Consider the following 24,638-nt stretch of genomic DNA (forward strand, 5'->3'; position numbering starts at 1 on the left):
AAAATAAGAAAACCGAGAGCTGGGTGATGTCAGGTGAGTATGAGAAGAACGCTGCAGGTGTCACTGAAGAGTATGGTAGAATCTCCTCTTTTGTACATTGGAGAAAAGGACAACAAAAGCAGATGAAACAGGAGATTTAAGGTTTTAAGCAAAAAAAAAAAGTAGCTAAAAGGAAAACACTTCAAAAAAGAGATCCAAACAATCTGACAATGATGAGAGGAAGAGACTTAACGCTTAAGGTGATGGATGAAACGGAGAATACAAAGAACTTGGGAAAAAAAATCAAAGTCTGTCGGTGTAGCTGCCTTAAACACGGAGACAGCAGATGTCAAATTAAAGGGGGGCTATGAACAGAGGGAAAATGTACATTCAGAAGATGTTGGGTGAAAACCAGAGAAAATGGGAGCAAAAGCATAAGGTTTAATGGAAGGAACAGAGAAAGAAAATACTGCTTGGGAACAGTTCCAGGTGCAGACGTGACGAAACGCAGCCGACATAAAAGAACTCAATTATGGAACAGAAAAAATTCACAGATAATGTAGCTGCATTTATGAAAATGTCAAAGAAATGAATGGAAATCTTCATTCCTTTCCCCAAGAAACCAGCCACAGCTGACTAAAGCAAATATGGAAAATAAGTCACCTAAATAATTCTGCTAAGAGCATTCCATGATGAGATAAAAGATAAAAGATTTAGAGCAAAAACTGCAGGAAAATGTAGGTCTGCAGAAGGGAAGGGAAAAGCTCACTCAACAAACTTGAAAAGATCTGTGACTTTGAAAAAGCTTTTAATTTGGACAAGGCATGGACAAATGAGGACGTGCATCTTGTGCAAAATGCAGAAGTGTTAAAACCACTACAAATTCTGTCCTAGGATCAAGAAGCTGCTCTTCGACTTGCGATATCCAGGTACTGATTAAAAGCTCTGTCCAGACAGGGACGCCTACTCTTCTCTGAACTTTTTTGGGTCGCATAAGAAGATGATTAAGAGAGGGACAGACAGGAATGAAGCCCAAGCAGCCAAGCTACTGCAAAATACAGCATTGCAAATTGTTAAAATCTTCTTGGAAGAACAGAGGCAGTGGTATAAGTTAGCTGGAACAAAAGCTGTTGCATGAGCCATTCGAAACTACAGAGTGCCAACCACCCTCTCAGAGCCTTCACATAGTTGTTCTGAACCCCAGATATAACATTTGCTGACCAGGATATGTCCAGCAGCAGCCTCAAGCCTCAGATCCTTTGCTTGAAAGGCGCTATGAATGAATACAATTGATTGATTGATGGTTGGCTGATTGCAGCATGGGCTAGGTGGGATTCATTGGAGCCAGGTATAAATGACTCATCTCTCAGCAGTGACTCTGGTGGCCCTTTGGGCACCAGAAAGGTTGTAGTTCTCTTAGCTAGAAGAGCAGCAGGCCTGCCCTGGACCTGTGGACAGTGGGGGTTTTGCAGTGTGTGGGAGCATGCATGATCTTCACTGCTCCAGCGATGGCATTGTGCATTGGGCACAGAAGTGAGGTGGAGGCCATGACAATAACAATGAGGCAATGACAAAGGGAGATCTGCAGACTGGGGGGTTAAAAATAAACTAACGCATTGAAAAAAATGGTGCTAATACATCAATAAATATTAGCAATCAATAAATGTAAATGTATTCTTACATCAATTTCCCTACGGGATTAATAAAGTTTTATCTATCTTACAGCTTTAGGTGACCAGGAAGTGTCTCTTGGAGTTTAGATCAGGCTTGTGACATCTGGTCACACTTCTAGCTTCAAAGCAGAGGGGATGTTTGTTGAGGTGTGATCAAAAGCAATTGCAATGTTTACCTTGGTATTTCTAGGTAAGTAAGATGTGGGTTAATGAGTGTCATTGAGCAGCAGAGATCACATTAAGACAGAGGAGAGACCACCAGAGCCTGGAGGAGTTGGGACTTGAAGCTTGCGCCAGGCGAGAGCCCCAACTTCATGATCATCCGAACAAATCCTAACTGAAGCTAAGTATCTGAACCTTGTTAGAGAGAGCATGCAATTCTGTGTTTTTAGGGAACTTGGGAGCCTATCTCCCTATCCATAAAAATGCACCTACAAGCAGGAAAGACTCCTCTAGCCAAGGTATTTTTTTCTCAAGGAAACCCATTTATTTTGTGGCATCTGGGGTGCAGAGAGAGAGATTTAACTGCAGGTCGCACTGTATTGAGTTAGAAAGGCAACATGTCTCTGATGTGGCCTCTGTTATTTAGTAAAAGTCTGAGGGTTTTCAGGGTGATTAGGATGTTAAGCCTCATTTGTAAATACTGTACATAAAGTAAATTGTGTGTTGTATGTTTTGTTGTATGCAGTGTAGTGTTTGTCTTGTCATTAACATTTGTTTACATAAAGTGTGCCTGCATTATTAGAGCAAAGATTTAATGTGCCACTAATGATACCATCCACTAGAGTACATTCTGGAGAAATCACTTACAAGTTGGGGGTTAGTAAAATTTATTTTACTTATTGACTAAACTGTTCGGTCAATTCCTGAGTTTTTACCCTTTTCAAAACCCCCTATTTGTAACAGTATATATAAAAAAGTACCGCAAATTTCAAATCCACAGCAAATGCAAGACGCAGGTTGAATGGGATAGAATGAGCAGAGAAAAAGATTTGGTCACCTCAGCATTTTCATTACTGATCAGGCAGTAACATGGAGGCAAGGAAGTGGTATTGTCGTCATTTGTCCCTAAGCCATGAAGTCTAGACGACCACATAGAACTTGATACCACTGAGAAACCCGAGTTTATTGTTACAAAGACATTCAATGCAGCGATATTCATTTCAGCGCTGACAAGCACTGACATGATAAAAGGATTTAGCTAGCCCTTTCAGTTAATCAGATACTTTGGTACTTGCAATTTAAAGTATGAAAAAGGTTAAATCCTATGCCATGTGCCTTCTATATAACAGAATAACACAGGCCAAATAGCTAAAAAAGTGAAGAGAATTATGTTTCTCTCAGTATACATATAACACTGGTATCAAAACAGCCTGAATAGGTAAAGATTTGCAAAGCACTTTCCTTAAGATCTCCTGTTTCTGTAAATCTGTTTAAGGTTAATTTAGTATGGAGAGGCCGTGAATGTGCTTCTCCAAAGGCAGTGTGTAAATACTGGTCACCTCTAAATGACTCAGAATAACATCTCATTTTCCAGCTGTCCTAAGGTGATTCTGTGATTGTGTCGCAGCTCAATGAGTGTTTTCATTCCAGCATTTAGTATATAGGCAAGTTTCTTTGTGCTGCTGAAAAATACAAACCAGAGACCTATCTGCATGCCAACCTGCATAAATTGAATTTACATTTATGCTAGACAGAAGGGATGACTAGATTAATACTGTGCAGCAAATACCCAAAAGGGAACTGCAGTTGTTTTTCCCAAAGGCACATATCTTCCTTCAGAGCGGCCTACTCTAATGTCAAGCTTCAGAAATTTAAAGTCACTAATCACACTTGTAATACCAAGCAGCAGAAACGTACAGTAATTAATCCTGTATTCTGTGTCTTGGCTTGATCGCTGCCAGTTACTCACTAGTAGGAAAAGGAGCTAAGTGATCACAAGAGTTTGGTACATCATTTTGCAAAACAGGCGTTTCGGAGAAAGTAAATAGGCTACAAAGCAGTTTGCTGCTGACTTGTGTATAGTGTATGTCAGGGCTCTTGTGCCGATTAACACTCTACGGCCCAGTAATGTCTCCCCTTAAGGTGGTGTGATGAGACTAAGAACCCCACTCCTCTCCACAGGGTTCAGAAATGGCTTGTTCCAGCAGCAGATGGCAGGCGTGCTAATCTGCTTGCTTGATTTAACACAGCTGTGTGGGCCCCTTTAATCAAGATGCCTCCTTTATTTCATGAAAGGCATCTTCACATAACGGCAGCGCAGCCAGTACCAGCCCTGACTCATCTTCGGTGCGAAATGCTGTCCAACATGTCAAATGTTGAAATTAGGTGTCAGTACTGTCTGGAAGTGGTCTCCCGGTGACATCTAAGCTGCAGATTGCGAGGAAGAGCCTCAGGAGGCAATGTAAACACGAGCTGTGTGGCCAGAGCAATTGGATTAGTGACGGGTCTAATCCAACAGTAGGTCACAGCCAATATCTGGTGAGATTTCTTGAGCTCAGAAACCTTTTAGCCCCACTACAAAAAATAGCTGCTTCAGAGAAATTCCCCCCAAATGATTCTCTACCAATTAAGTTGCTGAGGCGAACGTGAAAAGTTTTGATTCCCACCTTCCACGATATTCTAAAGCTAATGATAACTTTCTAAAAAAGTCATCAAACCCCAGTTGTGTTTCGGAGTTCACAGACTGATGCACAACCTGTACGCTTGAAAGTTATTGATGTGTATTCCACAGTTCCAGAATGCATTCCTAGAAAAATTATTGTAATTCATTAAAATGTACAGGCAGTGGACAGGAAAATGAGGGATATCAAGTTTAAGGACATGGGAAGCAAAGGGTTTCCACACAGGTGTGGTCCATGCATTAATTCAGCAAATAACATTGCAGCTTGCTTAGGGACAGCTACAGCGATGCTGGACAGACATGGGCGTCTAGCAGATGGCTGCCAGAGGAGACCCCAGTGAGTCAGAAAGAGGGGGATTTGACAGGACGGGTTTGGTGGAAGCTTCAGTGAGTGTATCAACTCAACCTGCTGATGTTTCATAAGCAATGGTGCCTGAGCAGATGTCAGCACAGGGCAGAGAGTCGTCATCATTCTACAACCAGAAGGACTAGAAACTACCTCTGAGGGTTTGGTTCTAGTAGCGAGGGGTTCTGTGGTGTATAATGTTGTGGGGCGCCCTTTCCTGACATGGGTTGGGTACACTCATTCTCTTTCGAAACAAGGTCAATGCTAATTGCTGCTTTATGGTTCTGTGTGGTCGTCTTCACCCCATGTTGCAGCATTTCATTCCTGTTGGGAAGGGTGTCATCTTCCAGGATGGCAGTGCCTGAGCATGACAGTGATCCATATGTCATGGCCTTCTCCATCACCAGATCTCAACCCAATTCAGAATTCACAGAATATCTTGAAAGGAGATTTCCATCTCTATTAACCAGGCATGAGATGATTGACTTTCTCATTAAAGAATAGTGCTGTACCTTTCACCTTTCTGCAGATTCCAGACCCTGGTGACTCTATTCCACAAACATACAGTGCAACCAATGTTGTTGCCCAACGATCTATTAAGTCCTTTTACACTGGTGCTTCCATTTCTTGTCCACTACTTGTAGGTAAGCATCACTGTAAAATCACATATTTTCTACAACTTAAGGATTGCTTGTATTTCAATTTACACACCCCTTTATTATCACTATCCAAAACTTACACAGCTGTGGGCAGGCTTAGACCATCAACAAGGCAAAGGCACTTGACATTTGCAAGACTAAAAAAAAATCCGTAGCCTTGGCAACAGATAATGCAATAAAGAGATTTAATGTCCAATCACATGCTTACTCTTGCCAATGGGAGTTTTAAATAAATATGTAAGAATTAAATCAATTAGCTCTAATAATAACATTGGAAATGTAATTACTTCAGGAAATAAATTGTTTACAATATTTCACATCATTACCATCAGCTTCCTCTGCCAGAAAATCCCTGTGGTATGCACCATGCATTCTATTTTTCTTAATCATAAAACGGAGGTTATCTATTAATGTTTTAAATCCCTAATCTAATTTCTGCTGTTATAAAGATATGGACTTTGTACAAACTAATGCCTCCCAGCTCTGCATGCTTTAAAAAATGAGACTAATGGCATCTGTCTGCACTGCTTTCAACAGTGCACAGAACCAGGAGGCTACTATGAAAAATGTGCTGGGTTGGCATTAAAAGGGTGGAGGAGGTTTATTAGAGTGACTGAGAGACATTTTAAACACTTCATTTGAGTGTTTAAATGAAGCTGTCTTCCCCACCAGAGATCCTGGTAGATTTTGTTCCTTGGTGGCCATAACTACTTATTATTAAATATCTGAACAAATGGGTGCAAATTCCCGATGAACACAAAAATATTTAAAGCACAAATATGAAAATAGAACTCTTGGTGGTAAATTGTAACAGCTGGAAATGCTGCTTGCTTTTTGGCCATTAAAAAATACAGCAAAATTAGAGACAATGAACTAAGCCATATTTAATTTTTTTTAAAATTGGTGTATATATTGACAGAATGACTTTTTTTAAGTTTCGAAATGACAGATTAATACACTGAAGTGAGTTTGTTACACAGGCGTTAAACTATCTCTTTAGCGAAAGCTGAGTGGTCACTAAGGTGGTCAAGTGATTTAAGCCACTGAATCGCAGTGCTTGTGGAAGGGAACCACTAAAATGGATACAATGGGCCTGTCAGAAGATCACCTCAGGTGGACCTGCCAGAGGTGGGGCTAAGTCTTCTAGCAACAAATCGAGGATCTGTGTCCCAACAAGTGCAGCACAACATACTAATGAGTGCCTCCACAAGACCAGCTGATGGGGAAAAACCTAACGTGAAGTTCTGGACAGAAGTGCCTAGACGAGACAACTGTACTTGTAGTGATTAACTGCTGATAAGGACTTGACTGGCCGCCCTTCCTCCAGACTCATCCTGGTGATGATTGCAGCAGGACAGTGCATGTCCTCATGCTGCTCACAGAACACCAACTTTCTAGCAAGATGGGAGTGCAACAGGGAGGGCTGGGAATCCCCAACTCTCCAGGCTTGAGCCCCTCTAAATATATACAGTTGTATGCAAAAGTTTGGGTTAACACAACCTCTGTAGTGAACAAACAAACCTGGCATATTTTGGCAAACTTTAATTTAATTATTCATTATTTAGCTATTCATTTTAATAATTGCAGTTACTATTTATTTGCTGAATTTAACAGATTTAAAAAAATAGAACCGTAAATGTGGCATGTGCAAATGTTTGGGCACCCTATCAGTCGGTACTTACAGAAGTATTACCCCCTTTGGCAGAAATCACAGCCTCCAAATGTTTCTTGTAGACGGTCTTTCTATTCTTGCTTTAGGAATTTTTTCTCCTAGTTCAGAAATATTCTTAGGCCATCTTGCATGCATTGCATGTTTGAGATCTACCCACAGATTTTCAATAATATTCAAGTCTGTGGACTGTGAAGGTCAATCCAAACCTTAATCTTCCGTTTCTTGAAGTAGTTCATGGTTGATATTGAGGTATGTTTTGGAACATTGTCTTGTTGTAATATCTGACCTCTTTTCAGCTTCAGTTTCTTCACTGATTCTGGGACATTTAGCTTCCACAATTTGTTAATGCTTAGTAGAATTCATTCCTCCCTCTACCTGCACAATATTTCCTGTGCCACTGGCTGCCACACAACCCCAAAGCATAATAGATCCACCCCCATGCTTTATAGTTGGCAAGGTGTTCTTTTCTTCCAAATGCTTCCCCTTTTTTTCTCCAAATGTATCTCTGGTGACTGTAGCCAAAGAGTTCATATTTTGCTTCATCAGACCATAGCACTTGGTTCCAAAACACCTCTGGCGTATCTAAGTGTTATGTTGCATACTTCAGAAGTTGACTTGTGTGATGAGATCACAGGTTAGGTTTCTATCTGATGACTCTTCCATGCAGATCATGTTTGTGCACACGATGCTGCACCATGGACCTTCCTGCAGGTCCTTTGCAGTGATATGGGGGTTTTGCTTTGCTTTCCTGACCAGTCTACGAGCAGTTCTATCAGAGATCTTTCTTGGTCTTCCAGATCTTGTCTTGACCTCAACAGTTCCCCTTAACTTCCATTTCTTAATGACATTTCAGACAGTGGAAATTGCAAGCAGGAAGCATTTAGTTTATAGCCTTCCCCTGATTTCTAAGAGTCAATTATCTTTATTTTCCGATCCTCAGTCAGCTGCTTAGAGGAGCCCATGGTTGTTGAGTGTAAGCACAACACCCTGAGAGGTTCCAAGAGTCAGAGAATTTATTAAGCTCTGGAATTGTCATCATTTGACTTAGATTAAGGCCTAATGAGTCAATTAAGTTTAATTTTATTCACTGTAGAGGTTGTGTTAACTTCTTTACACGTAGAAAATCAACAAAATGTGTAATTTGGCCAGGGGTGCCCAAATGTTTGCATAAAACTGCATGGGAAGAGCTGGGATACCGTGTGACATCTAGGGCTCTGAGACCAGTGCACAGGCACATGGCTTGTCCAAGCATCTCCTGTGAGGGGAATAAAACAGTACCCTGCATCCTGGTACAAATCAAGCATCACAGGTGGAAAACCTCTACTGCTTCCAACAGTGGCCACCAACAGTACAATCCTGCAAATCATGAGAAACACTAATTGGAACAATGAATATTTATGTCACACCTGCTTAATAAAATGTCAATGTAACAGTCACTAAAAAAGGCTCATTCTTCTGTTTATTCCATGCTGAAAAAAAGAAGAAAGAGAACACAACGTTTCGGCCATGGAGCCTTTTTAGGCCGAAAATTTTAGTTTCGGTGGTCTTTCTGATGTATGAGTTCGGAAAACCGTCTTTGAGAACACAGACGGAGAGATTAGTGTGGTCGTGGCCGTCAGAGGTGAAATGAGAAACAATGGGCTTGGAGAGATCTTTAATCTTCACAGCCCTGACGTGTTCTCTGAAGCGGTCTCCGAGTCTCCTTCCTGTTTCTCCAATGTAGATGGCTGGGCATTTACTGCAAGAGATACAGTAAATAAGGTTGCTGGAGGTACAAGATGCTGTCTGGGTGATCCGGAATTGTCCTGAGGGGCCTTGAATGAGTGTGGTGGTGGCTGTGTACTTGCAGGTGATACAGCGAGCTCTGTTGCAAGGGAAAGTGCCTGATGTGGATGGTTGTTGAGGGCGGTCAAGGGAGCTGTGAACAAGGAGGTTACGCAGATTAGGTGGTCGGCGATATGAGATGATAGGGCGATCAGAAAAGAGGGCCCCAATTGAGGGACAGTAACTGTCCAACTACTTACATCTCAGCCTTTCTCGACAGCCTCATGAGACCGCTGGTTGAAGATCTTCCCTCATACATCAAAGACACCAACCACGCGCCCCAACTTTTCAATGATTTCCAATTTCAGGGTACCGATTGCCACATTTTTACCATGGACATCACATCTCTGTACACCGTCATTCCCCATAATGACGGCCTTACAGCACTCAAGCACACGCTGGACAAACGCACAGTGCTTGATCCACCCACCCACACCCTGGTACGCCTTGCAGAATTGGTCCTCACACTGAACGCATTCTCTTTCAATAATCTTTTTTACCAACAGGTCAGTGGAGTTGCCATGGGCACCAGAATGGGACCCAGCTATGCCAACATTTTTGTCGGCTGGGTAGAAGAACGCTTCTTCGCCTCCTTCACTGGCTATGTCCCTGACCTCTACAAACGATATATTGATGACTGCGTCGGTGCCGCCACTTGCTCCAACGATCAGCTCGAGTTCTTCCTGCACCATTTCACCAACTTCCACCCGTCCCTCAAATATACAGTTCACATATCTTCCACCACTCTTCCGTTTCTAGACATCCACTTTTCTATCAACTACCCCCGACTGTCCACTTCAGTTTATTACAAACCCACTGATTCACACAGCTACCTCCTGTACAGCTCATTTCACCCCAAACACACTAAAAACTCTCTTCCTTTTTCACAGTTCCTTAGGTTACGACGACTATGCAGCGACGACATCGACTTCGAGAACCAAGCCCTCGAAATGTACTCATTTTTTATCAACAGAGGATATCCCAGCAGTGTGATTGACAGGGCCCTCGCCCGAGCCAAAAACACCCCTCGGACCATCAACCCGATCAGGAACTCCCGCCGTAACAACCGCATTCCCTTGGTGTTTCCTTACCACCCTAACACACTTCCTATCCCCAGGACCATTAACCAGAATTTTTCCATCCTACAGGATGATCCCTCCATTGGGGCCCTCTTTTCTGATCGCCCTATCATCTCATATCGCCGACCACCTAATCTGCGTAACCTCCTTGTTCACAGCTCCCTTGACCGCCCTCAACAACCATCCACACCAGGCACTTTCCCTTGCAACAGAGCTCGCTGTATCACCTGCAAGTACACAGCCACCACCACACTCATTCAAGGCCCCTCAGGACAATTCCGGATCACCCAGACAGCATCTTGTACCTCCAGCAACCTTATTTACTGTATCTCTTGCAGTAAATGCCCAGCCATCTACATTGGAGAAACAGGAAGGAGACTCGGAGACCGCTTCAGAGAACACGTCAGGGCTGTGAAGATTAAAGATCTCTCCAAGCCCATTGTTTCTCATTTCACCTCTGACGGCCACGACCACACTAATCTCTCCGTCTGTGTTCTCAAAGACGGTTTTCCGAACTCATACATCAGAAAGACCACCGAAACTAAAATTATTCTGCAGTTAGGATCACACATTCTCCCTTCCCTTAACGACAGATTACTGTTCTTTTAAATTTTCTCCACTCATTGGAAGTTTCATTTCACACCTCTCTGCACCCATTCTGACTTCACACCTCTTGATTGGCCTCTCTTTCTGTCCCCTGCTCCCGCCTCTCACTCCTCCTCCCTCCCAACCTTTGTTCTCCCGCTACTTTACCTTTGCCTACTGCCCTGTCTCTCTCACACCTGAAGAAGGCTCCACGGCCAAAACGTTGTGTTCTCTTTCTTCTTTTTTTCAGCATGGAATAAACCTATTACTTGTTCCTTTGCAGCCTACGCATGCTGACGCAGCTACCCACCTGAACTATCATTCTTCTGTTGATAACTTTATTAAAATTGTTGCACTTATAAGTAATATGATGCTCTGCAAATATATATACACATATTTTAAGGGACTGCAATGTGAGGGGGACTCTGTATTATGGGTTTAAGTTGAGTCAAAAACAAAAGGTTTGGCCTCAGGGAAGTAAGAAAGTGCCTGTAGAAACAACCATTAGAAACTAAAAGAAGAAACCTTGGTCCTTTGATCTTGTTCTAGGCCAGCGGTAAAGCTATTTGAGTTTTATTAATACTTGACATCGAAGTCTGAAAGCTCATGCTGCAGGGAAGAAGCAAGGAAAAACACCTCAGCACACACACAACGTGGGATAAATGGTTAAACTGGTGTGCAGGAGGGCTCTATAGTGGGATAAATGGTTTATCTAGTGAGCTGGCAGGCGGTCCTTTCAAATGATAAATGACACCTTTTGCAGACGCCCACAGTGTTGGAAAATACGTGTTTCTTAATCTTTCAAAGTCAGCGAAGGGGGAAGAAAACTGCAGAGGCTGTTGTATTGGCTCACTCCCCTGTTTTCCCCTGATTAAAACAAGGTGTCAAGATTAAAGAGCTGTTCAATAAACCAATTTGTTGGCAGGAACTGTTGTAGATCAGGGAAATCCCACCATGACCAGAGAAGCCTTGTTTATTCTGCCTTTCCCACTTCCAGTGATGAACTCCTCAAGTTTTGTTAACTTGTTTCTATCTGCAGTTGCAGCAACATTATACTGGCAGTGAGAATAAGGGGTCTAATCTGACCTTCCTTTTCTTAAAACAGATTTGACTTTGACCTTTGAGAGAGATCAAAGGTTGTGAATTAGAATTGTTTATGACAGAGCACATCATGCTTTCCTGTGTGTTTAATTATAACCACAACCATATCTGAACTGTTTAAGGAGTTTTAAGACTTCTTATGTGACCCTAATGAAAGATCTAGGCAAAGCCAATTTGAGCTAAAGCACATAATAAAGATCATTTTATTCATTTGTGTACTATAATCCCCACAGGCTACATTGACCAACTACACATGAACCCAGGGCCCCTATGTGCATATACATAGTACCATACACGCATTAAGCAAACCTGAAATCTGAGTCATTGGAGCCCTACTATTTTCCTTAACAAGTAATTCATATAAATCTTGAGAGGAAATCTGTTTTAAGCTACGTACACCAAACTACACAGCAATCTGCCAAGTACAACAAATACATTAAAAAAAACATCTGAATGTTTTTCCAAATTCAACATGGAAAATAAACATGTGACCAGTAGACTAATTTTGAGCAAGTCTATGATAGGATACCAAATAACACAAGAGTCTATAAATGCTGAACTTTGACTAGTTTCAAAGCGAAAGATATCTGAAAACTGAGACACTACCGACTCCTCTCTTAGGAGAGTCACACTGCATGACCTGATTATACAGCCGATCAGCTTCATTTCCAGTTACTGCAGATCCAACTCTGGAACTACATGAAGATCAAGCCAAATTTTCAGTTAGATGTAAATTATCCACACCTTCAATTTCACTTGATTCATGGCAACCATAATATTTAAAGGTAGAAACTCATCATAATGTTGACCGACAAACAACCTGTTTTAAGTATACCAGGTTTTGCTATGGCCACATGATTTCAGAGAAACCATTCAAGTGTTTTTGTGTAAAATCCAAGATGGTAGCCTAGCCTAATTGCCAAATTTCTTAATTTTTGCCCCTGGGCTCTGGATGTCATTAGGATTTGTTGCTTGGCTCCTTAATCATCAAATTCAGTTGACTGAGTTTTCTAGACAGCTTATTCGTCCAGGGATCTTTATCCATGCACTTTGTCCAATTCAGGGTCAGGGGCTGGCTGCAGCCAAACCCGACAAGCAACTGGTGCAAGGCGGGGTACACCCTGGCCAGGACGCCAGTCCATCACAAAGCAGACACAGGCGCAAAAACTCACACCAGGACCAATTTTCCCAGAAGCCAATTAATGTATCAGCACTATCTTTGGATTGGAGGAGGAAACCCATGTGATCACAGGGGGAACATACCAACTCCACACAGACAGCACCCCAGTCCGGAAGTGAACCCAGGGCCCCAGCACTGCGGGCAGATATGCCAACCACTGCAACACCATGCCTCCTTCCAAAGACATCATTCAGCCTTATCTTGAAAGAGCCCAGGGGACCAGCTTCAAGAGCATGGCCGCACAGCTTCTTACAGACTCCCAACACACAATAAGTTCAGCTCTGCACCTGAAGATGTCAAAATGTGTATAGTCTAAGTCATGGGTATAAACTTAAATACCTGAAGCACTGATGATACAAGTGTAGGAAAGACTTGTGCAATGTGCAGTCATGGTCACAGTTTGAGTAAACGTTGGTTCCAAAATCATGAAACACAAAATGTAACTTTTACAGAATTACAGTTTTTGGTTTATATTTAAATTGATACTCATGTGCCTCTTTAAATTCGTGGTGAATATAAAATCAAAAGAAGAGAAGGTCCAGTCCTTACGTGGTTTATGATATTTTGGTATTCCTTCAATGTCTAATCTTAAGCTTTATTAATTGTATTTTGGACAAGAATTAAAAATGCCTGTTTTTTTTTCTTCACCACTTTAACACCTGCACCTCGAATCCTCACACACTGGCTCCCCCTTCTATGAGCTAGTGAAGTGACAGGATAGGGGTACCTTGGTCTCGGTGAGCTGTCTCTGGAGAAGCTTCAGGGCCTCTGTGTGTCCAACCTCACTGTCCTGAAGAGCGACCAGCTGCTCCTTCATCTCCCTCTGCAAAGAAAACAACCAGCACTTGTTCATTTACACCCTTCATGTTGTTAATAACCCTTCTCAAGCTCTGAACACAAGGATACAAGAGGATGCCACCCGACCTATTTAACGCCTTTGGTAGCTAAGCAATCCAAGAATTCAGCTGTTTCTTGGAAGAGATGCTGTTGGCTGTGACAAACAGGATGTGGTTGATCCCACAAATTCTACAGCCCTATGTTTAAAAATGGATCTCGTTTCCTCAGTTGTACATTGGTTCCCCTCTATTCTCTACTTGCGCCCTCTAAATGGCTTGCATAACAGCCTGCTGCTAATAATAGTTGAAATGGATCCAAAAAGGTTTATCCTTTCCTTCAGAGGACATCTGCATTAATGAAGATGAAATAAGCACAGAGATCACTGTCCAGGCAACTGTTTGAGCTCCCAACCCAAAACAAAGGAAGGAGTCAGAGCAGTGGCTCTGTGGCTAAGGATCTGCGCCTGGGGCTGGTTCGTATCCCACGGCCGGCAGAGGAATCCTACTCCGTTGGGCCCCTGAGCAAGGCCCTTAACCCCCAGTGCTCCAGGGGCGCTGTACAATGGCTGACCCTGCGCTCTGACCCCAAGCTTCTCTCCCTGTCTGTGTGTCTCATGGAGAGCAAGTTGGGGTATGCAAAAAGATGAATTCCTACTACAAGAAATTGTATATGGCTAATAAAGTGATCTTATTTAATCTCTCTCTTGTTTAGTGATAAGGGTCTCTGATTGGCCAAAACAAAAGACCAGGTCAGAAGAAACCACACTATGCTGCATTCCAAATGTGACCAAAGATCATTACTGGCCGCCATGAAAACGAATGAGGGCTGTGGATATTTGTGGAGAATCTGGAGCTGATAATTCAAAGAATAAAAATATCTCCCAATGGATTAAAAATAGACTAATTTATTTCCATGCTTACATTTCCCACAGAGAAACATACATTTAACAAGAAAAATGACATATCTACTACCTTCTGATATGTACTGTATCATGCAACTTATTGTGATAAAAAAAGAACACTGTGCACATGAAGCAATAGAAGTTGGAGACTTGCAAGAAATAATAAGCCCTTTAATGTAAGAGCAAAGCTTGCAAATAAAAGACCACTTGGCCCTTCTAGCTGGTCATTAGTAGCTTATTGATAAAAGCAACTCATAGTTATTATTCCATTATGAACCTGGATTAAACTACTTGGCTAACTTTATCAATACCTCGATAAAACAGTAGGTACTTTTAAATTAAAAATCCTGTGTGCTACCTAAACTTATAGATTGGTATTCAGGTCCATGTGAATAAATCATGTTTTTTCTCAAGATTCCATCGATGACTCCCAAGGAAATATCGAAGTTCAATTTTGTTTATAAGCATTTCCCTAAGTGAAGCAGTCAAATATTTAAGCCTGCAACATGCTAAAAGCTTTCCCTTTTCTTTTTTAATAAAAATCCTAGGTTTCTCCTGTCACACTGCTCTTGCAAGCCCACCCTTGAGTGTCATGTGTCATATTTTCACATGCCCATCTGCAAAGCAGCAGAAGGATTCTAGGTGTTGATATTGGGTCAGACCGCTGTGGGCATCATATAAACTCTCCAGACAACAAAATAAATGACAGTGCATTTTACGCAAGGCTGTCTGAGGATTCAGCATCACCTGGTTTTCATCCATAAAGGGGCTACAGACAAGACAATGTACAGAGTAGAATGGTGATGCCTCAGGTGAGACAGATGAAATTACACTTAAGACTAAGTTGATACACCTAGAATTTTGACAAAAATTACTGATGGTTGCTTTGTCAGTGACATGTGAAATCATGTGTTTGATATGGATCTCTGGCCAAACAGGATCCACTAGTAGATAAAGGAATATAATCTAGAATGATTATGGTTAAGGACCAAACAAGGGTTGAATGGTTTAAACACTAGATGACTTACACTGTTACAAAAAAAGATATATGTACATACAGTAAGTCCTCTAAACCACGCTACCCAGAATGGAGAAAGAACTACACTATCCAAATTCGAGTTAAGTCCAGTCAGACGTGCTCCTCCAACACAAACTTCCATTTTCTGACAAGCAAGCTCTGCTGAGCCTTACAGGCGAGGTGGTGCCCATTGGAGGAGTGGCAATCTCTTGCTGATGTCACTGCGACTATGTAGGGGCCTGACAAATGTAGGGGCTCTGTTTGCCAGAAAGCTGAGAAGACCCAACCTGGCTGATCCCATCCCTTTCCCAGATGGTGCACCACCACTTGGGGAATCTTGGTCACAATAAAACCATTCATTACCTGACTGGACAGTTAGTACCTAATTGATAAGTGAAAAGCCCCAAAATGTACATCCCAGAACTGTTTTTGTAGCTACTGGGGAAAGTTAGTCAAAGTTAGCTAATAACACGGGCTTTGCTCAAACTGTTTGACCAGCTTTTGTTAAATCACAATGAGCCTGATGGAAAAAGCACTCAATTAACTATTGAGTTTCTGATTAATGTGATTAATTATTAACATAGCAGTATAACAAAACCCCCAATTCTTCATTTACCATTTCTTTAAATGAAAGCAAAGGTAATACTATCTTCTGTCTGAACACAACATATGTAAATGATGCACTCCCATGTTAAGTTACAACACCAGAGTAAACCACAAAACACAATTTGTTAGTACTGAATTAACTAAATGTGTGCACTTGCATGGATTCTAACTATATGAACTTGAACAGGGGTAAAAGCCTCACACATAGCTTCAGCTTGTCCCAGGCAACTTTGTGATATCTTCCTACTGCACTAATGAAAATCTACAAGCTACTGCACTGCCGAGCTCTGTAGCTCTAATGTTTATGGATGGACCATATATCGAATGCTAAGGCGCCAGGAATATGAGCAATCTGTACTTACATCTTTTCTACCCCTGCAAGACAGAGATAAAACTCAATGCAGAGAGATGACTCAGAAAAGTAGGAAGACCTATGATTCATCACAGTGTTAGAATCATACATTCCTCAGAGAGCTTCTCCTAAACTCCTTGCTGGACAGTCTCAATTTCTGTCCTCTACTGCATGTCACTAATTGCAGAAATTGAGAAACTATATTTACTTTCTTGCATGTGACCACAGAAAAAATGTCCAGGTGTTCAAAAGGGGCACCATTAATCAGCTGTCAGAAATCTGACCTGTTTAATAGTAATGTATTGGAGTAACTTACCGTTAAGCAACAAACGTTATACCAGTATCACCAGAGAGTGAAACAGCCTTTGCATGAGAAATGATTTTCACTCTATGAGACTCAGTGACTGTGCTATACACAGTATACAGCTAATTCATGCCAAGAACTATAGTATCATTAGATTACAGACTTGTGCCACTGGATGGTTTCTAAAGACATCATCCATTTATACGGCGCCCCTGGAGCAGTTGGGGGTTAAGGGCCTTGCTCAGGAGCCTAACGGAGTAGGATTACTCTGCCGGCCACGGGATACAAACCAGCAACCTTCCAGCCACAGGCGCAGATCCTTAAGCCACAGAGCCACTGCACCACCCAATTTACATTACCAGCCAGGTATTTTAACCCCTTTGACAACCTTCTTGTCAAAAGCCATGCTTTGATTATTCAGAGTTAGTCGATTATTCACTTAAATGGAATGATGCGGTTCAGCTCAGTGAGACGCTGCTGTAACGATTTACTACGGAGCAATGCCCAGAGGCAGGCTTTCTTAATTTCCCCACTGTGCACTTGTGCGCTGCATAAAGAAGAGACAAAGATACAGTCGGAAGACTGAATCCCTGGCTCGTATGCCAGAGCTTATCCTGGATGTATCACAAAAAACTGTTTCTTAACCTGAGCTCAATTAAAGGCCTTACTAATCCAGGGGGAGCAGTGACTTCCTCAGTCAAGACCAGCTCATCACTAGAATGTTTTCTAAAGCACTGTGTTCCCTTCTGTGTTGTTGTTGCACATCCTGGCAGCTCCAGTGAGATTCAAAGCAAACATCTGTTGTATAATAAAACAGCAAAAAGAATTTCAGTCTCTGAATACATAACAGCTAAAGGAAGAAAAACATCTAGACAGGCCAGCTTTAGACAGTTCTGCAAAAAAATTTAGCTGTTGTCTTTCCTGTGATTGATGGAGGTCCTTTTGCCTGGAGGCAATTTCCCACCGTTCTCTGTGGCAAGCATCTCCTCTCTAGGGTAAGAAATTTTTCCAGTCATTCACATATTTACTAAGTGAGGAAGTGACAGCTCACACTGAAGAGAGGAGAAAAATCAGTCCTGAAGAGACAACCTTGCCCCCAGAATACTGTAAAGCCTGCAAGTAGCGTCCAGTTCAAGCTCTATGTTTCTTAATACGTAAACGGATTCTAGGACTTCAAATCCCTGGCCTGTCTCATGAAGTCCTCAGATGGACCAGAGATCAAAACAGTGTGGTCCTCGAATTAGTTGATTATTTTCAGAGGCCTCCCACTCCTGTTAAATCACTACTGTTCTTTTCAGTACTGTCTGTCCCCGGACGTGACAGAGTCTCTCCAGTGAATCCTGCAAGTCTTATCAAGAAGAGGTGTCTATCCTCCCACAACCGATTCTAACAAACGAAAAACAGCTATTTCAAAGGAGATAGAGATCTGGAATAATATGCTTCACATCAGTACATTAATTTTAATAACCACTTCCCCAGCGTCACAGGGGAAGCCAGAGCCTATCCTGGGAAGCCTTGGGCACAAGGCGGGACGGAATCTCAGAGCTTCACCACTTGGTCTGGAAATCTCACCTTATTTGCATCAAGTTTAGGGTGATTAAAAAAATTAAATAATGAACAGAAACTTCTGAAAGTGCAGTTGAAACTCACGATTCCGTTAATTAACCAATGTGCTTTTTGTATGTGAATAACAGCAACCATCAATAGAAACAGTATGCATTCTTGATTGTAGACTTCAAGTCTCAGCCATAGGGTTTAGGACCCTTCAGAGCTTTGTTAATAAGAAAACAGGGTTTCCTCGCAGCTGAATCATTGGGTCCCAGACAAATACTATGTCCCTGCATTAATTGGCATTTAAAAAAAAACTCATAGCCTCAATAAGCGCAAAATAGCTCCTCAAAAGCAAAAAGCACCCAATGATGGTTTGATGCCACACAGATAATAGCAAACAGCAACACGTTTCTCAACACGTAGCTCCATCTTTGATGAATTCTATACAATCATACTACAACTACAAACTACAATCAAACTAGTTCTTGTGGTCAAATAAACTCTCATTCAGTTTTATATTGTTTAGTTGCAAGAATAAGGTAACTAGTTAGCTGTCAAGCAGCACTGTAGTACAGTACAGTAATCTAGCAGTTAGGAAGCTGGTAATGGGAGGGGTAGAGGTTACCAGCTGGCCTGAGCTTTTTCCTGCAGGAAACCCTGATATGTACATGTAGTAAGCACTCTACAGGAACAAGTAAAGGTTTATTCCATGCTGAAAAGAGAAGAAAAGAAACAATGTTTCGGCTGTGGAGCCTTCTTCTGGTGTGAAGAAGGGTATGACACCTGAAGAAGGCTCCACAGCCAAAACGTTGTTTCTTTTCAGCACGGAATAAACCTCTACTTGTTCCTTTGCATCCTACACATGCTGACGCAGCTACCTACTTGAACTGGTTCACTCTACAGAAACTATTCCCACGAAAGACTCACTGCTCAGATGGCTCATCTTGGCCAACAGTCTTATATTGATCTGTTCACATTCCAATAACCAGAGAAACTGAGAGATTAAGATCACTCTTCAGGGTTTTTTTGCATCCTTTGCAAAAGCAGATTTAGTTTGGAGGGGGTGGCATGTAGTATTCTCCTGGTATTGAAGTGAGCCATTTCCATAGTTTAGATCTGATCACAAAACCATCATGCTGTTACAGTACCATGACTTGTCGAGCCACTGAAAACTCTCAGCCGACAGAGCTGAAGAACGACTGCAGGGGTGAAGAGTGGAACCACAGTACTTCCTAAGTAATCCATTAGTGGGATCAGCACTCAGCACAGTGAGTGATTTTTTTCCCCCAGTTCAAAAACAAGATATTGCAAAGAGAACTTGAAAATACATGCCCTTTAAAAAAAAAAAATGTCCTGCATGTTCTCACTATGCTCCAATTCCTAACCCCTCCTGCATTTGCAAGTCTAGCACTTTCCTGGCAGAGGGGAAACTGTCTGTGCTCTTTCTCCAGCTCTGCCAGAGGAAGCCGACAACGTGACGGAGGAGGCAGGAGGCACAAGGACCACTCACGACCTCTTGTTCTTTGAGCCTTGTGTGCCCTCAGTCTTCAGTCCATCACTGTAGTGTCACCCTTCAGGATTTACTGAAGAATCTAGGACTATCATCGAGCCAGAAACCAGCAAAGGCCGATATCTTACTAGCAAAGGACTGCTGGGGAAACAATACTCAGCATTACTTCCACAAGTGGCTTCTTGCATTCCAAAAAAAAGGCTCATTAGCTTGCAAATGGTTTTATTCAGAAAAGGATTGTGTGACTAAGTTTGCTAGGAGTAAATGATTTGGTTAGAAAATGACTTGAATGAAGTAATTAACACCTTCCAAACAAAAAGAGAAGTGGTTTTTCTGAGGGGTTTTATATTGAAAACCGAGTGAAGCAAATCCAGAGATGAAAATTCTCCCAGACCTGCGTTTATAAAGAAGGTTTTTGTTCTAAACCCCACACCTGTGCTTTCATTCTATTTATTGTTAGAATGGTTATGATGGTGTTAGATGAAAGTTCCCAGAGACTGTGAGGCCTAGTCTATCATTCGGTCAGGGAATAGAAGTCACCTTAACTGTAACTCAGAGTGTATTTGAGTCTATGGTTATCCATCTGCAACTAATACACTAAGGAAGAAAATATAGCATTTATTTAACTTGTGTCAGATGGTTTATGCCAGGGGATATCTTAATTTCTTACACCAATTAACAAGGATCAGCTGCTGCAGTCAGAAAAACATCAAGTTTGTTAAATGCTGTGGCATTATTCACCACACACCTGATGCTGTATAACAGGAAAAAAGGCTTAAATGGGTAACAGCTGATATGCATGTCCTCCTAATTAAATTAATATTTAGTGGTCTGTGAGAAGTCTGACCAGATTACAGGGACGGGCTGATGTAAAAGAACTGCGGATCAGAGGCTCTAGGAAGCTCACGTCTTGCAGCCTGGATTATCTGTCTCTTAACAGGATTTTCCGGACATAACAGATCCCAGCTGCTGTCTCTGCTACCAACCCTTCAACGCCTTGGTTTGGTGTTCACAGCCCAGCCTGCAGCTCACACTGGAACATGCAAAACAAAGGTGGTCAGAGGAGCAGTTTATTCTCTTAATCCAAAAATACCTCTGTGACAAACTAAACTTAATTTGCACAGACAGTTTCTGAGTCTATTCATCACACAGAAGCCTCTACAGCAGCCTGACATTGTTCCCAGGACATGTTTTCCTTCAAGCATCAAAATTGATTCCTGACCATGGTCTTGCCCCATTGTGGAATAACAATGGCTTTAATAGAAGTCATGTTTAAAAATGTGATTCTCCTGCAACTCATCCTCTATCAGCCAAAACTTGCTCCAGCCTATTGTTGCATCTGAACGGCAAGTTTTTAGTGTCCGAGAAAATTCAATCCAACAATGATGAGAAATGAAACCTTGCATGAGTTACTGATCATTACCATACGATTCAGAAATTCCACAGGACGCATGCGGAATAGTAACTAATAACTCCCCTTATAAAAGGAGAAAAGGATTCCGTCATACAAGCTGGATTTAAAGATTACAGGAGGAGTCCAACCTATAGTCAAAGTCCTACTCATTAAAAACCAATACATAAGGTAGGATTCACTTCTAACTAGTAATGCTTAAAATGCAATATAAGTGGATAGAGACTTTAAAAACACAATCATTCAAAGATGCAAATTAACACATATATCCCTAAATAAGAGGAATTGGTTTGCATGAGGTCCTTCTGACCAATCACAGTGCTGAATCCTTGGGTTCAGTTCCATCGTTGCCTTTTGTGTGGAGTCTGTATGTTCTCCACATGTTCACAGGATTTTCCTTCAGGTGCTCCAGTTTCCTCCCACAGTCCAAAAACATACTGGGAAGCTTATGTAGCTTCTGGGAAAAATGGCCTTTGTGTGAGTGTGCGTGTTTGTGTGTCTGCCCCGCTATGGGCTGGCATCTCAATCCAGGGTGTACCCTGTCTTGTACCCATTGCTGGCTGGGATCAGCTCTCTCTCCCTACAACCATATACTGGATCAAGCTGTTCCAGCCTGGATGGATGGATATCCCTAAATATTTGGGGCGGTGTGGCTAAGGATCTGCACCTGTGGTTGGAAGATTGCCAGTTCGTATCCTGCGGTTGGCAGAGGAAGGAGCCAAATTAACAGCAAAGTTGTAAAACCAATGCTGTCTTTAAAGGGGAACTGCAGTGCCAATTTCTCAGACCGGTTGTAACAAAACAAATTAATAGTAGAGAAAACTTTCACAAATTTCAAATTAAGTACATAATTGTGAACTTTGTGAAAATACTGTAAGTCGCCATGTTGTCACAAACCCACTGCCCTGCCACGGGCGAGTGTGAGAATTCCCACGAACTGTAACATGAAACAGCCCTTCCTGCTCACTAGTCACTGTGATGACTGATTTAATGTGATGTATAAGCGAATAAATACAGGTTGGGCAGCAGACATTTCACCGCAGAAATGTTCCAACCTGCACGCAGAGTTAACAAGTAGTATTTGTTGGCAAAACCATCCTAAAGCCCAGAGCAATATTTCCATCAGATTAAAAGAGATGTATTCACTAGCCTGCTTGTTTACAGTGTAACAGCACCAGTTCACATCACTGGAGGTTTTGAGGCCTCGTTCTGAATCGCAGAACATGGCACTGCGCATACTGTACCCAGAAATGTTGTCTATATTGTGATGTAAATTGGAGGTTTTACAAATTACTTTGTACATTTTACTTTCATTGTGTTTTGAAATGCACTCATCAATGCAAAAAAACAACAACAGCGTTGTAGTTCCCCTTTAACAAGCAACGCAAAAATGCCATGACATGAGTAACATGCTTCAATATCTTTTGAACATGAACACCTGAGATCAGTATATGCTGTAGCCTATGAGAAAACCTGCAAAGAAGCATCAGCCCAGTCTACTGACAAAGACAGATACACAGCATCTGGTATATGACAAGTGAACACAAAGGAAGACTATTTAAATAGTCTCTTTATAGACGATGTCCCGAGTTCACAAAGTACTTTCAGGCTTCAGTCTACAAAGTGCTCCTTGCACTCTTTGCAAGGATAGCTGGCTTCAGCTACTTAGCCATTTAGAGGGGGAAAAAGCATTGCAGGGCTGATGTAATTTCCTTTTATTAAACAAAATGCTTTATGCTCCAAGCCAGAGGGAAAAGGCTGTCAACATAATTAGCTTAACATTCTGTGCACGGCATTAATAATAACATGATCTGTCAAAAGAAATAATTCCACTTTACTCTCAATTAGTCATTAAGCAAGTCAGCATTTCACATCCTTGAGTTTACATTGGAAATTGCAGTAACACAGCCGGTCAAATACATTATGCAATAAGAATTCAAGTGTGAATTTGCTAGTTAGACTTGGAGATTCTCATTTTAATACATGCAAAACCGTTAAGGATGAAATGCGTTCAATCTCGTTCTTCATTACATTTAGTGCAACTCCCGCTCTTTAAATGCAGTTTATGTATTTCAGAATGAATGCGTTTAGCAACAGCCAGTCACCACCTCTTGTCTTGAGAGAGCAGGTTCCTCACATAGTGTTGGGTCTATTTCTCTAGGAAATTCAGCCAAGAATCACTATATACCAGTCCTGTCGGCTCGGGCACAGCACTGTCATTTTGAACCCAGTGGATCTAGGTAAAATATTGTAGGAAAGGGACAGGTGTCATCTCTTCAGGGCACGATGACTTTATCAGCAAATTCAGAAATTAGTTTTTAAATTAAGCTATTCTTTTGCAAACCAATCTCACATGTACTTTTTAGAGGATCTGCGCCTAGATTAGGGTGATCTTCAAGATTCCCTGTGCAAAACCTAAAACCAAGGTACTTTCTGATACATAAAAATTGAGAAGGTTTAACATTGCTGTGGATTACAAGAGTCTGATAAATGATAATTCAGAAAAATGACTGAGATGAATATCATGCAGATCCTGTAATCTGAAACTGAACAACTTGGCTTTTTAAAGTTGTGCCTTCACATTGAACAAGACTCCCTGGGGGAAGCACGCTATTCCTTCAGGTATTTTCTGACTGGTTTGGAATTAAACAGTTCACGTTATACAGGCCAGCACACTGTGGAAGAGAATGGAGCAGGCTGTATTTCTGACATACTCCATCTGATTGCGCCAGCTCAACAAGAGATTCAATTGCAGACTCACCAGAAAGTGATCCAGACCAGTGCCACGCACAGAAGGAACGATGCCCACACGTGAAGCACTGATTCTGATGTTCTTAATTTGCTATGAAAAGGAAGTGAAGCAGAGGGATACTGGGATGAAGCCAGTAATGGCTATCCAAGCAGATGAAGGACAAGACAGGCCCCCATTCACCTCAACAGCAAGCACACACAGCAAAAAAAAAAGTAATTCAGGTAAATCTCTTCTATTGCAGAAAAACCTGAAAGGTTTTATAGTTATACTGTATATCAGATAGTATTAGATTTCAAAAACCTTGCAGCTTACCTTAAATGGCTGCTTGCTGCCTGCAGGTATAAACAATTCTTTAAAGTTCCTATTGTTTTTGACACAAAGCGAATGCTGACAACAGAAAGGCTGCGTTTATTTTCTGAGGGCTTTGGAGATAAGCATTGCAAGATTCGATCGTCTTGGTCAGATCTGGGGCAAATCAGCAGTGACTGACATTACTCACAGTCAACAACTCAATGTGATGAAGCTTCCAACTGCTGTTCAGCTGGAAGCCTCAAATGGAAGCATTAGGAGGAAATCATCCTGCAGCCATTTGAGAGCTCAAGATCCTGAGCTGCATGCTATATCAGGCACCAAGGATATATCCCGGAGCTTTAAGGAGAGAATAGGCGGTCAGAT

The 24,638-nt window shown here is 41.8% G+C and overlaps 1 protein-coding gene across 2 annotated transcripts in view; it reads right to left on the reverse strand.

Annotated features, from left to right (window-relative positions):
* Positions 1-24,638, reverse strand: part of trim62.1 (tripartite motif containing 62, tandem duplicate 1) — an 87,109-nt gene that overhangs the window by 14,161 nt on the left and 48,310 nt on the right. For both annotated transcript variants that reach the window (XM_015336796.2, XM_006641863.3), the window contains one exon: positions 13,449-13,544. In XM_015336796.2, the coding sequence (XP_015192282.1) occupies positions 13,449-13,544 (96 nt within the window). The remainder of the gene's footprint in view (positions 1-13,448; positions 13,545-24,638) is intronic.

This window comes from Lepisosteus oculatus, chromosome 25, assembly GCF_040954835.1.
Source record: "Lepisosteus oculatus isolate fLepOcu1 chromosome 25, fLepOcu1.hap2, whole genome shotgun sequence".
Lineage (NCBI taxonomy): Eukaryota > Metazoa > Chordata > Actinopteri > Semionotiformes > Lepisosteidae > Lepisosteus > Lepisosteus oculatus.